The sequence below is a fragment of the Pagrus major genome, chromosome 10 (assembly GCF_040436345.1).
Source record: "Pagrus major chromosome 10, Pma_NU_1.0".
Classification (NCBI taxonomy): domain Eukaryota; kingdom Metazoa; phylum Chordata; class Actinopteri; order Spariformes; family Sparidae; genus Pagrus; species Pagrus major.
In genome coordinates, this window is record NC_133224.1 from 19,583,977 (window position 1) to 19,598,191 (window position 14,215).

General features: G+C 42.1%; 1 protein-coding gene across 11 annotated transcripts in view; it reads left to right on the forward strand.

The window, feature by feature from the left end:
• The window catches only part of nlgn2a (neuroligin 2a), a 121,529-nt gene that overhangs the window by 52,697 nt on the left and 54,617 nt on the right, over nt 1–14,215 (forward strand). For 7 of the 11 annotated variants that reach the window (XM_073475029.1, XM_073475030.1, XM_073475031.1 and 4 more), the window contains one exon: nt 3,503–3,652. In XM_073475029.1, the coding sequence (XP_073331130.1) occupies nt 3,503–3,652 (150 nt within the window). The remainder of the gene's footprint in view (nt 1–3,502; nt 3,653–14,215) is intronic. The other 4 variants (XM_073475037.1, XM_073475040.1, XM_073475033.1 and 1 more) reach the window with 2 other exon arrangements.

Here is a 14,215-nt window from a genome sequence, read left to right on the forward strand (position 1 = left end):
GTTTAATGTCAAACCTTTAGACTCCATATAAGGGTGTGAGACGCCACTGTTTAAATGACTGAAAAGACAAAAGTCTCATCTTTTAATACTTTTATTTTATGTTGACATAAACTTTTCATACTATTAGCAATCTGTTCACCTTTAACATAGCGCTAGAGTGAGTAAGAGAGTGTTAAGAGGTCAAATGCTTTAGTTCAATGTTAATGTCAGATGTTTTGTATGTAAAAAGTCTACAAGTTAGTTTTCACAGCCAGATACATGTAGTGGAGTATACAATAATATTTCCTATTATTTGTAGAGGAGGAAAAGCAGATGGGTATAAAATTGAATACTCACATCAGTAAAATACTTTGAAATTGCACATAGGTCATAAGTACTGAAGTAAATGTTACTTTCCATCACTGCTGTTCCTTTAGTTAGACATGTAAACTATAGTGCAACACAATACAATGCATGCCCAGGCTTGTCGCAATGAATAAGCCCTCTGTCTATCTATGTGGAAGTGTTTACCATCTGTCAATAATCTAGCATAGGATGTCCAGGATTTGTTGTGGCTTTGCATGAGCAGTATATTCTGGAATCTGTCCCAAAGCGCCTCCATGGCACAGCACATGGTATAGGGGATGTCAGGTTGTCATGTACGGCACCTGTTCTGTTTGTATGAAATGTTGTGAGGATGAAAAGTAAATGATAGAAATGCTATACACCACAGTTTTTCCCCGTAGAACTGACGATCTGATTCATTTTAAAGCACTCTGCTGCTTTACGTGTACATGTTTTGAAGAGATAAATGATGGAGCCCTACAGGTCTGCTGGTGCTTTTTGTAGTTCATCCCACATGGGGATCACATGTGACTCCCGAGGCTGTGTACCAAACCACCCGTCCATCTGCGGGCAGTGCATGCTAAACTTTTGTCGCGGTGGAAACACAACAAAGCCAGAGGCAGAGAGAGAGACAGAGAGCCTGAGACAGGAGGAGCGAGAGAGAGAAAGCCTGTAGCCCCCAAGGGCCTTGGTCCTGTCTGTCACTGTGCCAGAACGATTCGCCCTGTAACTGATCCATGGACACAGAGTCTACAGGTCAACTGTGACAGCCTGCTTGGCGTGTGTTTGTCTCTTATGTGGGTGTGGGTGGGTGCATCAGTGCATCTGCATTCTGTCTCCCATGATGCCAGTGGCTGTCAGTCTTCATCTCCTGATGCCGAATGCAGAGCTGCGTGAATGGGAAGTGCGCATGCTGTCATTTGCCACTAATGAAATGAGATTCAGGTAGAGACGTGGCGAAGGGCATCACGGGGTTAGAGATGCACAAGAGCGATATGTTGCCGCAGCAACAGTCAATGAGACTTTGTCCACGTGAGAGTGGGTCATGTAGGGAGAGTGAGAGACTCAGTGAGAGAGAGAGGGAGAGGGAGGAGAGGCAGAAACAAGTGGAAGTGAAGCAGTTGCCATAGCGACTCTCCATTGCAGCTGCCTGTAAATTTCTCTCTCCCCAGCGTGAGTGTGTGTGCCTGACTGATGCACTGACTTCAGCATCATGGTTGTGTATTAAATATCCAGTGCATGTGTGTGTGATACCCTCGTGTACGCTGGTGTTAAAGGGTGTGTGTGCTGTGTGAAAAATGTGATGCATGATTCAGCAGGTACTTCACACACACGCACACACACACACAAACACACACGCATATTCATATATATATATATATATATATATATATATATATATATATATATATATATATATATATATATATATATATATATATATATATAATATACACATATATACGTATATACATATACGTATATATATGTATATACAACCTCCGTCTCTCTTCCCTTCTAACAGATGCTCTAGTGGTTATTTATGTGTTTGTTCTGCACTACTGCACTACTGCTCTCTCATATCCCCAAGCCTACGCACACACACACCAACACGCACACACACATGCACAGAAGCCAACAGGGGCTGTCACTGTGCCACAGTTCTAAGTCTTGTGTGCCATATGCTACCGTAGGTTCCTGGCAGGCAGGAGTATCGCTGCTCCCAGTCAGCTGGGAGACTGGTTCAAAGGCCAACGAGGGCCCATCAGGGACCATCCTCCCTGCGCACAGCGCTGTAGTAGCAGGCGTGCGATGAAGCATCTCATGGCTGACTTTGACTGCATGCAGTTTGAAATGATCTGCGTGCATTTTTTAAAGACTGATGCCAGAATTTATCACCATAGTTTTAATGAGTGACAGTTCACTTACTGAAGACCCTGATCCCCCCCAAAAAATCTACAATTACAGGGTATTTGATATTCAGTGTAATTTACCACTAATAAAAGATAGTCTTCAATTTGAACTGTATTCACTTACAAAGTATTTGCTTAGTGGATTTACAGAACCAACTCTAAACTGAAACTTATGTCATGTGTTCCAGTAATAGAAATGCCATTTTCATATGAAGCTTCTCACTTATCTTCTTATTTTTTTTACCTTAAGGTGGATCGACTAACAATTTGTGCCTGAGCTAAAATGATAGCATGCAAGAAAGCTGTGTTTTGTGGAAATTCCCCACAGGGGAATTGACCTAGAAATAGGTTGATATAGCTGTCCCGGCAGCTCAGGGCGAGTTGCAATTTGCATTTATGGGGGTTCCAAGTTCCAAGGTGCAAAATAAAATGAGGAAATTATGGAAATTCACAGCAGACATGATATATTAAGAGCTAGTGGCCTTTTATTATCGGTTGATTGTGCACAGAATGGTCTCCAGACATCCGCTTTACTCCTTGCAGACTTGGCTTTAATATGGCTCCTCATGTCAAACTGGGGCTTTTTTTATCTGTGAATTGCACTTGTGGTGCCCGGTGTGTTTGCTGTGTTGTCCCAGAGCACCATTTTATACACTGTTAAAACACCTCTCCCTCGCAACAGAGTGCTCTTTGGGTTGAGCTTTGACACCAACACGATGAGCTCTCGCAGCAAAATGAGCTTCTGTGCACAGTTTTGTCGTCACATTTGCACGTTCTCAGTTTGAACTTACTATCTGTACCCGCCCTCGTTGTCGTGCTTTAATAACCTTACACAGGTGGGATCAACTGCACATGTCTTGGTCAATCTGAGCCTCAGTGTAAAATTAAGACAGTCAGAGGAAGTGATGTACAGGTTAGCTTTAATATGCTACACTAGCCAGGGATTTTTCTTCGAGCATCATCGCTCTAATCACAAGGAAACATTTGATTAGATTCCTGTACTGGTGTCTCTCGTTGTCGCCTGTCGCCAGAATCATTGCCTGAAATCTAAATTACCTCAAGCTCATTTTTTTAAGAGCTGACATCCAGCTGCAGGGAACAGTGCAGTCTCAGGCTTTTTTCATCCGGCAGTGCAATTTGCTGTTTGCTCAGTATATTATGATCTTACACAATATGTGATCAAAGAGAATATGAGAGGCGTAAATACAGTTATTGACTTTTCCCCGCTCTCTCCTGTGTGTGTGTGTGCGTGTATGTGTGTGTAGATATTCGTGACCGCAGGAAGAAGCCGGTGATGCTGTTTATTCACGGAGGCTCCTACATGGAAGGCACCGGAAACATGTTTGATGCCAGCGTCCTGGCCGCCTACGGCAACGTGATCGTGGTGACCATGAACTACCGGCTCGGCGTGCTCGGTAAGTGAGCCGGATATCTTCTTTATTTATTTTTTTCACGAAATCACTGCATACACTCCCCTCGCAGCAAGATAATCATGTTATCTAGAATCATAATAATATATTCAATCTAAGATCTTCTCTCTTTCCGCCCTCCCACCAAACACAAAACAGTCATTTGTGCACACGTGCAAGTCGATTTCACTCGGCGGACACTCTGATGGATGACATCGACAGAATTCATCAATCTAATGACAACCAGTGCAGGCGTTGATCATGAGAGCTTACTCTCTCATGGATTTCCTTTGTTGATTATTCCAGTCGAAACACTCTGATTGTGTAATTGTTTTGCTTTCTTTGAAAGCCGAGGTTTCACAAAAGGACTGATAACTGTCACACACTAACCCGCCCTACCACCAAAGATGCACTGTATTCATGTCACCAGTACTTTTTTACACAAACATATCTGAGTATTGTGTTTGTGGATATGCTTCTATCCTCTTTTTATCCCAACGATAATTGAAAAACATTTTTTGTCTGAAGAAGATAAATTACAGATAATTACCGTAGACCAAAAAGCACAAAATAAGAAAGATTCAATTTGCTCGGAGAAAAAAACATAAACTCTGTTTTTGTTCATTGTTCTAATAATTAGTTTTGCAAGTTTGTGTGAGTAATTACCCATAGTCCTTTCACAGCTTGTCAAAAAAAGTCAATGATCATTAAGATTTAACATATTCTATCAGCACCTTATTATAATATATAATATTTCTTTCTATGTTACCAGACATATCAAATCAATACTCACAACCTTACACTTTAAGTAGATTTACGGTCTTGCACTACCTTTGACCTTCTCACCATGTGACCACTGCTCTATTATTTGTCCTCCATTCAGTCTCAAGTTATACTTGGCCAGTAACTCTTATAGAAAAGCCTTTACGGGAGAGAATGCAGAGACGGGAACGAGCATGCAAATCAGATACAGATCTGGCATTTTTACTGACACAGAAATGCACCTCACAATTCCTCATTTTAACTGTGTGCCCTCGCCCGGCGCCTCCAACCTCTAGATGTCTATGTCGCAGCTGTATAATTCATTCCACAAAGAGCAGGGATTGTAAAAAGGAAAATGCCTTTACAGAGTGTTTCAGTCCTGGTTATGATGCACTCTTGAGCTGTTACCACCACACACAGCACACTGAAAGTGAGGGATTTGGAAAGTAGTGAAGGTGGCTTTACAGACCGAGTGCAGTAAGTGTAGTGGAACCCTGCTATAGCAAGGTTTGAAAAAAAAAAGTATCATCTGTCACCTCAGCTCTCCAGCACGAGCTCGTCATCCTTTTCCCTGAAAATACACTCGACTTCTCCTCTTTGTTACTCACCGCGCTCTGTCTCGCTCCATTGAGACCAAGTAATTTAGCTTGGAGAGGAGGAACATGCCTCTAAGGAGGCAGGTGCTAACTAAAGGAAACTAAGTGCATTAGATATTTCATTAGCCGAAGAGAGAGTGGGCTGCTGGAAGCTGTTGCAGAACCGGCTGCCTCGCTTTGATTTGGTTTGTTTCTTTCTTTTTTTTTAAAGGACGTTTCTGTGTTGTTTTTCGGAGCACTTACACAGCCTGCACAATGATGACAGATTTTCATTTGCATGTAATTACCTTAAGTGTTTGCTTCTCAATGCGTCTTTATTGGGTTCATCAGCATTTTTGCTACAAGTGGATAACGGAATGCAATGTAAAACGTGACTACAACCAGAGAACCATGAAGCTACTGTGAAACCAGTGTGAGACAGGAGTGTGTTTCTTTGCTTTTACATTCCAGTGTGCTTACTGAGTCTTATTTTTGTTTATGCCAATCATTCCTATCTTTTTAAAAATCCCATTAAAACCATTTTTAAGTTACAGGTATCCAACCTTGATTTGATAGAAGTCTGGCCTACTGGACTCACCACAGATGGTCAAACATTCACAAGTTATTAACATCGTCTGGGTGTTTTTCTACCTCCTAATGAAGTGCTTTCAATGTTCTGGCTAAACTGTTGGCTTGTTTACAACTTGTCAGACCACATGTGTTTCTTGCCTCATCTGGCTTCGTTCCAGCGATGGTGAGTGTTCTCATATATATCTCACAGGAATTACTCTGGCGACTACAGTGTCATCATGACTGATAGAAATCATGGCAAACAATAAGACCCAAATGGAATAAGGCAGAATCTTCCTTTCATGTGACTTTGTTCTGTTTATTATCAGATCAGTTTATTATCTCATTCATTTGTGACAGATGCTGATTGCCACAAAACAGGCGTCAAAATAAGAGTAATTTTTGAGCACAACTCATCATACTGTAGACTGTAGACTGCCTTTGTATCAGAGTCTTTTTATCCCAGCTTGAGCCGAGTATATAGAGTTGTACATGGACAAAAATAATCCTGTTCAGAAGGAATCCAAATAAGTGGATTACCAACAGAAGTTTAGTTTTCAGAGAGGATAAAATGAGTCAGAAGTATGAGCAGCTCCTCAAAGTTTTTTTGTTTTTTCACAGAATTTGATTCAACGAAGAGAAGTGAGATAATGGTACTAGATTCTCTGAGATTATTCCTGTCACTGGATGTGCATGAGATAGGACTGCATCTTATTTATCTCCTCTTGTGAATTTGTGAATTTCATCACAGGTCTGCCGGCATCTGTTGCATTTTCTTCTCTCCGCGCCCTATCTGCGACACTCTCATCACTTTCTTTGAGTCAAGGAGAAAGCAAATTGAGAGGGAGACTTTGTCATTTGTATGCAAAGAGAAAGCCGCAGCTATCTCCCAAATATGAGAGCCATCCAGTGCAATTTGGCCGTGATTGGGAGAAATGTGAGTAATCTTTCGCCCCATGCACCCTATATGATGGATGGCTCTTTCCCTCCGCAGAAGAGAGGCACAGAGAAGCCAGTATGAGGGATAGAAATGTGCGTTTGTGTGTTTAGAGGTGGTGTGCGTCGAGCACGTGTAGCTGCGCGCATTCATGCATATCAATGTCGGCTCTGTGGATGCACTGCGAAGGTTCCTACTGTGTTTGTGTTCCTGCTTCAGCAACCTGACATGCTGATTTGGAAGGGCAACGCAGGAATTATTGATACAGGAGCTAGATGTGGTCATGTGAAATGCAAACTCGACACTGCCTGCCTGCCAAACTGAAATGGTTATCTTTGCATGAGATTATCTGTGTCAGACCCCCCTCCTGCTTCTCTTGGAGGTTATAGGTGTAAATTGATTGATCTGCTCTTTTATAGCCTCCGTCAGCAGTGCAGAAGTTAGATTTTGTGGTCTTGGTTAACAAATTACTGTGAGGGCTGGAAAGTTTTCCAGCGCCGTATGTTTTCAATTTAGCAGGGTATTTAATAACCCTGATCATATAAATGATTACAGCTGGAGTTAATTTAAATGCACTGCTGCTAATTAAGACTTAAAGCTGGCCTTTTAAAACTGGCCTTGCCCAAAGCCTATCTGGAAAGCAACAGATTGCAAAAGAGAGTCTCTGTTGCTTGACTTGAAATCTGGATGAAGTAATGAACATGTTTCAGAACTGTAATATTGTACTTTTCACACAGGAAGCGAGGCTAGTTATACGGAAATGCTAGTTGAAATAGAGAGGGAGACAGTATTAGAGGAAACTTGAGTGTCTGAAATCAGCTAGCTAACTACAGGACCCTTGTTCAAGCTTCTGTGACATGGAGTATCCCTGCTGTGTGAGTGTTGTTGTGCACATCACAGAGATGAGGTGAGAGAAAATCTCACTTGAATGACAAAATATCCTTGATACAGTCTGTATTCTAAATGAACTGAGATGCATGACTGGTTGCTGGAAGTAAAGGGAGCCTTGTTTTGTACGACGGTTTGATACGACCTTCATATAGATTGTAGAGTGGCTCAGAGTGCAGAGAAATGTACGCGCAGCACTGACGAGCGCAGATAGCTTTTTTCTTGGTTTTCTTAAGTTTCATCATTTTATACGAATATTTGAAACCAGTATAGCATACAAATTAGTCTGTCTCCCCACCCGCTATCACTACTTTGGCATTCAGGACAACAAAGTCAGCTGCTCCACCATCCCTTCATCCCAAACTCCAACTCTTCTCCCCTTTTTTCTGCCCAGTGCGTTGCTACTTCTGCTGCCTGTTTAGATCTCATTTCCCCCTGTGGCAGCTTGGCCATCAATGCATCCATTTCAAACCCTTCAGAGCATCCCATTTGGAGAGTTACAACCCCAGCCAGGACAGTTACTTCCTGCCCTTTGATACAAATAATTCAAAGAAGCATGTTTTGAGAGAAGGAATCAGTCTCTCTACTTACTATATATATATATATATTTCTGCATCATGCTTTTAATTGTGAAACAGACTAATTTAGGACTCAAAGCATTGGGGGTTATATATAATCATCACTGCCAACCTGCTTCTCTTATATGCATTGTGCTTATATGAATATGTGCATTTAAGAAAAAAAACAAAAGAAATCAAGCACAGAAAGACAAGAATGACAGTAATAGAGGTCAGGGAAGAGAAATCAGCCTTCTCAGTCTCTTTTTTTCCCCAGCCGGCTGATTGAGAGACGTGATCTTTTCTCTCTCCGTCTCCGCCAAACACCCTTATTTAACAGCCGCCCCTCCAGCCCTGCCAGCGCTACGCAAATGCTAACCACCATGGAATCATTCACACAGCAGAACACGCCTGACTCCATCCATATGCTAATGTGAAAATTTACCTGTCTGCATCCAGACAGGCGAGTTTCTCTGGCAGCGGACAGCGGAGGGAAGGGGGAAGCAGCAGGCAGTCTCTGCGGGGAATTCTGCGTTGTGAGTTCAATATGTAATGAAAAGCTTCGCCGGGCCACTGAGCACTTGACCTTGCCTTGGATGTCTTGGCGACAGACATGCTTACAGTACATACGTACGTCACCTCCACTCAAATGAGCTTTTTATATCCCTCTGTGAGAGGCGGGGGAGGGAGAGATGAAAGTGAGACTATGCATTCATTCAGACATTAACAATGATGATGAGAGCGGAGAGGTGGAACAGCGCGGTACAAAGCTTCCAGCATTTTCTTTTTTTTTTTTTTTGATGCTGCAACACATTTTTCGGCATACTGTACGCAACATGAGGTGTGTGTGTGTGTGTGTGTGTGCTATGGCCAGTATACGCACACACAGAATAGGGTGAGAGATTTTGAGAGATGAGGGAAATGACAGCGGGAGAGAGATGGCAGAGAGCAGGAGAGAGGGAGGGGGGGGGAGAGGGGCTGCATTTGCCTGTGATGCTAAAAATAAAACCTGCAGAGCGGCTTCGGAGTGTGCACTGGAGCAGACATTCATCTAGAGCACAATTACACTGTATAGGCTCTGTGTTGCTGTCTGAGCACATGCACGCAGCAGATATGCCATCTACTGCGTTATATGTCTTCAGTGCAGAGGCTTAACACGCACACACACGCACACACACGCAGGCTGGAATGCTTTGCACTCAGGACGAATCCTCTCTAAAATGGCTCTGCCTCACACACACACACTCACACACTGTTACTTTGTAAAATTCATGATTTTGTATTCAGGGAGTGTGGAGTGAAAAATGCCTGCTCGACGCTTCAGCAGGGGGTCCTCAGTGTGTGTGTGTGTGTGTGTGTGTGTGTGTGTGTGTGTGTGTGTGCTGTCCCATGACCAGACAGCAGTGTGAAAGGCGACCTGACAGGACCAGAGAAGATATTAAGACACACACCTCTCCCAAACACTCGCACGCACACACACTATTCTCAGTCTCCATAGCAACCTCCAGCAGAATTGATGAGCAAAGTCCTCTTGACTCTATGTGGGGGGAGAGAAAGGGGGGATTGTGGTGTCTTAAGTGTGTGCGTGTGTGTGTGTGTGTGTTGGGTGGTATAGAGTGTGACTTTGAGAAAGAGGACAGGCTGCCGCACTATTTTCTGAGCGGGGATTAGCACCTCAGCTGGCCCACATCACACACACACACACATTTACAGATTGACACACATTCCCGTGGGCAGGTGAGATGTACACGGACGCCCACCTGCACTGACACACACATTAACAGAATCACAGACATGTTTTCGGACAGCTCCCCAGACGCTGCTTGTCCTCTGTGTGTCCTTGGCCTTGATACGCTCTCTTCCCCCCCCCTCCTCCTCTCCTGTAGATTCACACCTCAGAAACTTGTTGAGTATACAGTTAAGTACACTGCAACACTGCTATCCTTCTGTGTCTATCAGTTTTGGCCTTATTTCTGCAAGGACATAATGAACACATGTACTGTGTACTGATAGATTAGACTCATCCTCTCTTAAACACAATCCAGGTACATTATACAACAGAGTATGCTTATTAAACATTCAAATATGGTGTCTCCTTCAAAGCAGACTGGCAGTGTAATAATGTAGAATATGAGCAAACAAAACTCCGGCACTCACAGACAACTAGTTTTCTTATTTATTGTGGGCAAAAAGCAAACATGTTTGAGCTATGAGCCATCATCAGCTTACTTTGCATGTTTTTATTTGCTTGGAAAAAGCTTCTTTCACTGGAATACAGCTTGATTTATCATAAGGGGCATTTCCAGAGAGAGAAGCCCAAAATGATAGCATCCATCCATAAATGAACCGCCCAGGAGTGGTCTCATTTACTGAAGGAGGTGGTAACACTTTAAAATAACCATCATTAATAAATGGTAAAATTATAGTTAATTAAACTTTACTTAAATGTTATTTGAAATGCTTTATTTACCCATTTATTAAGCAATAGTAAAGGTTTAAAAACATCAGTTGCAACTTTATGGTGGCCATCCAAATAATTTTTATAGATGAACCACATAGTATTTATTTTATTAACTGTTTACGAAGTATCACAAACATCAGTTGCTACTTCACAATAAACAATTGCTTAATAAATGATTAATAAAGCATTTCATTGCTTGTTAATAGTGAAATAACTGTAAACTAAAGTTTAATTAACCATTGACGTACTGTTTATTAATAATGGTTATTATAAAGTATTACCAAAAAAGATTTGACTACAGTATTAAGAAACAACTGGCTAATATCATAAGCTGAAAAATAGTAAATATGTGAAGCTGATAACCAAAGACTGGATACATGTACTGTAGCAAGAGACTATATATAAAGAGCTACACCATCCAGATATAATGACTGAGAAATTCACATCATATATAAAAAATGGTTACCACAAGAAATGATAGATTAGCCATTGTAGCTAACAGCCTAAGGATCTACTTCAGGTGCGACTGGCCGGACAACCAAACCGTTCAGGAAGCTTTAGGAGGCTAGCTCTGCAGTATTTTTCCTAGATATACTTGTTTTCCTTGAATCAAATGTCTCAAATTCCTATAGAGGAGGCCCCAATTATTAAAACGGGTTGAAGATGGGACTCTGCAGAAAGCAGCAAATCGTTTCACTACTTTTATTCTTCTTGTTTTCTTCCTTTTCTGGGACAGCCGGGAGCTGTTGAGCAAAGTTACGATTTTGATTGACACCCCAGCTTAGTGGTCTTTATATATCTTTAAACATTACAAAGTTTTCAATCCTCTTGTGAATCTGTTGGGATGGTGAAAAGCCTCTTTGTGTGATATTAGGAATGTTCTGTCCGGTGTAATGAAGCTAATGTGACTGACAGAATGACAGAGAAATTAATTATTAGGTAGGCATTGCAGTTTGGTTCCCCGATGATCCAAAACAAAATGTTTCGTTTCCACTCACTGTTACTCTGTCTACATCTATGAACCTCTCTTGTTTTCTCCTTGATACACGTTTGCCTTCCTGTCTTTCTCTTCCTCGAAACAACTCTCACTACCTTTGTTCCATCATCTCGTCTCCTCTCTGCCGTGTTTGTCCCCTGCTCGTCTTCTCTTTCATTTAATCTTCACTTCACCCTCACTTTAAAAACTGAGTTATGGGCCAGATTATGCTGATGTATGTTTCACATGTCAAACAATCAGCTCTGTAAGTGAGGAACCATGGGCTGGTAATAGCCAGGGATGGATCATCATTACGGAGGGATGACAGCCGTTTGAATCATCGCGCGGCGCTGCGGGGCTAACTGGGAGACTTAGCTCTCCCTTGAGGATGGCAGACTTGTTTGGGGAGCCAAAATAGCATCTTGTGCTTCTTAATGTTCAGATTGACACTCATAAAGACAGGCTGTTAGTGAGCGTAAATACAAAGCAAAGAAAAGCAGTCAGCATTTGTGCTGGTATCTGCTGTGACTCGGTGTGATGTCTCTCTGTGTGTGTGTGTGTGTGTGTGCGTGTGTGTGGACTAAAACTAACACAGCCTTTGAGCTCTCTTTGCATGCAGCCAACACGCATAGACAATAAACAACATATGGCATCAGGATGCTACAGTGCTTAATATTCCACTGCACTGTAGGCTGTGTTTGTTCCTCTTGATGTTAGTCACACAGAAGTGTGTGCATTGTTTGCTGTGAACACATATAGCTCACAGACACGTTTAGTTGTAACAGATAAATCCACCACTGACCACTTTTACGCTTTCAGATGTCATCAATTAAAGATACTATCTTATATAAAGAGGAGTGTTTTTATGTGGAAGTATTTGAATTTAAATCCCATCTTCCTTTTCACTCTTTAACTTCAGCTTTCTTGAGTGATATCCTACATTCCCCCTGAACGATTCTTCGAAATCCTGAGAGAACAGGTGTGAAGTTGATGCGGCCACGTATTAGGGAGAAAGAGCAGCTGCCAAGAGGTTTAGAGTAGAAAAAGGAGAGGTTTTCTGTGCTGCTCCCTGACAAAATTACCTCATTGTGTGGCTTCATTACCTCCTGGTCTAGGTTGCCGTCTGTGTCTTTGCCTCTCCTGCAGTGGATTTCTACCTGTGTAGTGGCTGTTAAACACCGCTTCTGTCCAAGTGTAGGCAGCAAGAAAACCTGTGGTGATATTCACTAAGCCATCCAAAGCAGGGCTAAGTTATAAAACTTTCAAGAAACTCCACACTGTGATGACATTTTCATCAAATTTTCTCTCTAAGACTAAGATTAATTTCTAGAGGTAAAGGTAAAAGCTGCCAACAAATTATCTTAGCCCTAAGGGCAGCTCCTAAGGTAAGGACTGTTAAGACAGCATATAAATTAAATATTCTTGGCCCATAATTTGACAGCCATGGATATCCAAAGCCAAATTAAGTAACTTTTATTCCTTAAACAGCTTCCAAATCATTCTGATAGTACAGTGTCATGTCATAGGGTGAATGGTGTCTATCACTTGTTTCTGCACTATGTACTATGTACTTCAGTGAGAGGGCAGGATCACAGTGTTACGTACATGTTTACTTCACACAAAACCTTAATGGAGAAATTTAAGTGGATTAATTTCTATGCACTTTTGATGCACGTCTATGCAGTTTTCCCACCTTTATTAACTCTGACCTTGTACAGATCCCTCTATTATATTGCCTAAAATCACATATGTTTTGAAGGGTGATTGATTTTTATCTCATCCGTTATGTCCCCACCAAATTTTTACAACACAAAGTGACACCCTTGATGTCTTCTTTTTATTGCTTATATATGTGGGAGATTTACAGAATTTCTAAAGCAGATGAGAAAGTGACTGCATTAAGACAGAAGAAATAAACGCTTCATACTAACAAGTAGTTGATGAAATAATTAGATTACGTAGGGACAATTTGTGTGGTTGATTTCCCCACTGCTGCCAAGTAGCCAAATCTATTATGGCAGCTTTAAAATGTAAAGTAGTAAAGTGTTTAGATTGTAGAAGGAAATCTTCTGTCAGAATGCCCACAAACCAAAGCACTGAACTAAACAAATAATAAGTCTGAAAATACTAGAGTAGAAGGAGCTCAACACCTCAAAGACTCAGCTGCGAGATCTGGAACAAGATATATACTGTAAAGTGAGCTTGGCAGGATCATCCGCTAAAGCAATCTATTGGCCATCACCAGCGCGAATGTCAGGGAAAGCCCCAGACTCAGTAGTCGTGACGATATTTGTCATTTAATGGCTGTAAGTTTCTCACTTAAGCATTTTATACACTAGGCTTCCACCACCACGCACAAAGTATCCCTGCTTTATAGTTGCATCATTTCCTCATTGTTCCCCTCTCTGCCTGCCACTTCCTCAGCCCATTACTCCAGCCTGAGCCTCTCCATGCCAGGCTGCCCTGTTGCCACATCCCTTTGGTTTCCAGAAACACCGGGTCCTCCTGGGGCACAGCTGGGCGCTACGGCCCATCTGCCCTCTGGATCCCCACTAACCTTCACTCCTCTACACCTCCACCCTGCCATCGCTAATACATTAACCCATCAAGCCTAGCTAACACAGCACCTGGGGCCAGGAGAGCGTGTTTCATACTTTAAACATACACTAACACATATGCACACACACACACACACACACACACACACACACACACACACACACACACACACACACACACACACACACACAGGCTATATGAATGGTAATAAAAGTAATTTGCATTACATGGAGGGAGAAGTCAAGGACAGGACTGCCTCGTGTCAGCCACATGGTTGGCCAGGT